Raw genomic sequence first — 4,740 nt, 5'->3', positions numbered from 1 at the left:
TATATATATATATATATATATATATATATATATATATGGATATATGTATATGTATATACACATGTGATGGGCTTCTTCCAGTTTCTGTCTACCAAATCCACTCACAAGGCTTTGGTCGGCTTGAGACTATAATAGAAGACACTTGCCCAAGATGCCACCTGCATGTATATGTATATACATATGTACGTATATCTATGTACACACAAACTCACACACAACACAACAAGCACATGCACTACAGGCTTTTTCAGTATCTGGTACCAGATTCCATCTCAAAGTATTGGTCAACCAGCAACTATAGTATAGAATGCTAAGCAACAACATTCATCCAGGGTTCAGAAGTGAACTTCACAGTTCAGAAATATTTTTTTGTTTTAGATTTTCATCAAAACAATATTTTTTATTTTTTTTATTTTTGCAGTGCACACTTTTTTTTATTTTGTTGTCATGTACAATTTTGAAAATTCAAACCATTTCATGAGCTTTACTGACAAATATTTATTTTTGCTTAATTTCAGTTCAGTGGAATATGCAGTAGACACAGAAAACCTCAGTATATCTGCAATCAGAACCATACGAGTATTGCGGCCGCTTCGAGCAATCAACCGTATTCCAAGTAAGTGGAACAAAAGCACCTCCCTCTGTAATTCTACTGTTATGTCTTTTGCTTTCCAATTCAATTCAATTCAATATTAAGCCTTACATAGTATAACTGCATGTTACCTAAGAATTTTAGGTGCAAAAAAAAAAAATGCATTAGGTTTGGAATTCAAAAATTTTTTATGAACATGGTTAGTTGAAGAGTTAACATTTTGCAAAGCATCTAACAATAAAATGCCTGCTCAAACAAATCCTGTAAATATGCAAATTTGTGCAATCATCCTTTCGTTACTCTCATGGAAAATCAAACTGCAGCACAGTTGGAGCCAGGATTATCCTAGTGAACAGGATTTATTTATTAACAACTGTTTTCACAGCATGGCTACATCCTGAATGATGGAATCAGTAAAAGAGTGAGAGAGAATGGACTCAAACATCGACTCCAAAAATCAATATGGTGTCACCTGATTTACATTACTATCCTTCAGATAATAAAAAGATTAAAATCAAATGAAATAAAAAGAAAATAATTAAAAAGTAAAACAGAAAGTTTATTGGTGATTTTAGTAGACGGTTTATGGTTAGCAGTAATTCCCAATGCAAAACCTTAATCATTTGAATCCTATAGCTAACAATTTTCTAGTTTAGTTGACTAATGCAAATACTGACATTGGGAAATTTCCCAGGAATGCCATCAGTATGAAGAACATATAGTTAAGTGTAGGCTAGCATACTTAAAGTAGTGAACCAAAAACAATTTTAAACCAACTGATATAACAACCATAATGAAAAGATAATATCATAAGCATTAATGACAAAACTGTCAATAAAAATAAAGGGAGAGAACTTCAAAATTTGAATTAATGCAAACTTAAATGAAAGTAATGTTGAGGAGTTATTCTGAAATCTGGTAGGTAGAGGTAAAAATGTATTATAAATTGAGTGTGATAGAAGAATTGAATATCTTAGTTGTCTATTGGCAAAATATGAACTTATTTTAATTAATATTTATTCACTTCTTGTATAACTGAAGCAGGTATAATTACTTGACATTTAACATTGTCACCAAAAAAGCAAAAAACGTTTTGTGTTTAAGTTTCTTTGTTTGTTTTTTTTTATTTTGATAAAAGAGAATGGTAAGATACAAAATTCTTATTTAACCCGAGGAGAATAAGATGCATTCCATTGCCCAAAACATTAATATCAGGCTTTCAGTCATCAGTGGCATAGAATAATTTTGCATCACGATGGAAATCTTTTCTTTTTGGTTTTTTGTTTTTTTTATGCTTTTATATGTTTACCAGCTTGAAGACTACTGTTTGTAAGATTCCAAGATATGCTGCAAGCATAATTCTATTAGGTTGTAAATATTCAATTAAAAATTGAATTTCCAACTTCCCACAACCTCTATGTCAGTATTATCAACAATACTGTCAGCATCATTACTATAACTACTACAGCATCATCACCATCATACTCCATATCATCATCATTATCATCATCATCCTCATCATGACCTTTGTTGTCGATGTTGTCATCATCACCGACATTCTCCTCCTCTACATTATCATCAGCATCAGAATCTTTAAACCAATAACAATAGTTGGCATTACCATATAATGGTAAATCTTTGATTAATCACAAGTTCCTTCAATAAAAAGCAGAGCCAAGTGAACGCTAACAAGCAAATCAGAGACTGGGTCTCTACGTTGTCAATCAACCTTCTAGAAATAACAGTCAAATATCCCTCAAATCATGCCATATCTGGGAAAAAAAGGAAGAACAGAAATCATAGTTTGAAAACTGATTATTGTGCCTCATAGTTGGGGTAGATCAAAAGTCTATATTATCAGGGTTGATCAGGACAAGTAACAACAACAGTAACAACAACAAAGTGACAGTAACAACAACAAAAAAATCACACTTGTGCTAAAATATGTGTATTTAAATATATGCAACATTAGTTTTGTCAATTCATTATATATAAAGAAATATATTTATATATGTAAAATGTTAATTTAATCTACTCATTGTATATACTGAAACATATTAATTATACATATGCAACATGAATTTCATCTATCCATTATACACTAATATATATATATATCATCATCATCATCTTCATCATCATCATCACCATCATCATCATCATCATATATATATATATATATATATATATATATATCTGTAAAAATATGTAACACTTATTCGGTAGCCATGATAAAACTCTGAGTTTCACATGCCAGGGTGGAAACCCACACCGGCATCTCTTCAGTTATCTGGCCATTGAAAATTCCTATGAAAATGACTGTTAAACAAAGGGAAATTACTGTGTGGTTGACCATCATTAAGACAAAAGCGCTACAGACCGCTAAATAAGGGAAGGGGGTAGAGGTAAGGGAGTAAAAAGTCCATAGTATTTGCGTAAGTGCACCAATCTGTACATGCACCTATATGTATATACTCAACCACCCTCGCTTGATACACACACATGCCCACCCACACATTCAGTTTCCATCTACCAAATCCACTCACGAGGCTTTGGTCAGCCCGAGGCTATAGTAAAAGACACTTGCCGAATGTGCCACACAGTAGGACTGAATCAAGGACCATGTAGTTGGTAAGCAAGCTACTTACTACACAGCCACTCTTGTGCCTTGTATGTGTATATATATATATATATATATTTGAAAGTCTTTGTGAAAATTACTCGATACAGTTATTAGGTATCAAGGGGATTTATTTTTAATTATTTTTTTTTTAAATGTTCTGAAATCTTTTACCAGAATGTCACTAACCTTTTTGGAAGAAGTTTTTGGCCTTGGTGTGTGTGAACGCTTTTGATTAATCTTTTCAAACGCACATACTCTTGAGGTGATGTATGATAGAGAAAGTTGTTATTTCTGTAGTAGTTGTACCAATTATTTCCAGTTATATATACATTTCAAAATGTAACCACATGTCAATCGTTGGTGATTTTCTTCCTCTGTCTTCCTTTCTATTGGATTTTCCTGTTTCTGAAGAAGAGCATTGCTAGAAGCATTAAACCATCTTTCTTTCTTTCCCCGAGCGTCTACTAATACTTTACATGTACCACGTCCTCGCATTGTCGTTTTTTTGTGTTTGTTCTTCTGTTTTGGGATTTACTGTCGTCGTCGTTATGTATGAATTCTTTTATTCATTTATTCTTTTACTTGTTTTAGTCATTTAACTGCAGCCATGCTGAAGCATCACCTTTAGTTGAACAAATCGACCCCAGGACTTATTCTTTGTAAGCCTAGTACTTTGGCCGAACTGCTGAGTTACGGAGACATAAACACACCAACATCAGTTGTCAAGCAATGGTGAGGAGAGAAACACAGACACACAAACATATACATACATATATATATATATATATATATATATATATATATGACAGACTTCTCTCAATTTCCATCTACTAAATCCACTGACAAGGCCTAGGTCTGTCTGAGGCTATAGTAGAAGTCACTTGCCCAAGGTGCCATGCTGTGGGACTAAACTCTGTGGGACTGAACTCAGTGGGACTGAACTCAGTGGGACTGTGGTTGAGAAGCAAGCTTCTTACCACACAGCCATGCTTAGCAGTATTTCGTCTGCCATCATGCTCTGAGTTAAAATTCTGCCAAGGTCAACTTTGCCTTTCATCTTTTCGGGGTTGATTAAATAAGTACTAGTTATGCACTGGGTCAATGTAATCAACTTAATCCCTTTGTCTGTCCTTGTTCATCCCCTCTGTGTTTAGCCCCCTGTGGACAATAAAGAAACGTATATATATATATATATATATAAATATAAAAGGAGCAAAAATACTGGGATCCTTACTCATTCCTATTTCAACAATTATACTGAAGATGCCACCTGTTGCATCCCTTTGTCCACTCTCTAGACTCATTCATACTTTTCAAGCATCTAAAATGGTGAGACCCCCTTTATCACAAGAATTGATTACTTCACAATGTCCCTTGAAAAGCTGATTTAAATATCGAAAAACAGTTGGATATCATGACATCCATAAAATATGTATATATATATAAAAATTTCTTCATAAAAAGATATTAAACTATGTGAAACGAAGGCATTTCTCTTCCATTTTTTATATATATTTTACACACA

General features: G+C 33.2%; 1 protein-coding gene across 2 annotated transcripts in view; it reads left to right on the top strand.

Annotated features, from left to right (window-relative positions):
* Nucleotides 1-4,740, top strand: part of LOC106884336 (voltage-dependent T-type calcium channel subunit alpha-1I) — an 894,587-nt gene that overhangs the window by 255,659 nt on the left and 634,188 nt on the right. For both annotated transcript variants that reach the window (XM_052968893.1, XM_052968892.1), the window contains one exon: nt 519-616. In XM_052968893.1, coding sequence (XP_052824853.1) covers nt 519-616 — 98 coding nt within the window. The remainder of the gene's footprint in view (nt 1-518; nt 617-4,740) is intronic.

This window comes from Octopus bimaculoides, chromosome 6 (genome assembly GCF_001194135.2).
Source record: "Octopus bimaculoides isolate UCB-OBI-ISO-001 chromosome 6, ASM119413v2, whole genome shotgun sequence".
Taxonomy (NCBI): domain Eukaryota; kingdom Metazoa; phylum Mollusca; class Cephalopoda; order Octopoda; family Octopodidae; genus Octopus; species Octopus bimaculoides.
Note: the sequence above shows the minus strand (reverse complement) of the source record. Positions and strands in the feature narration are given on the sequence as shown.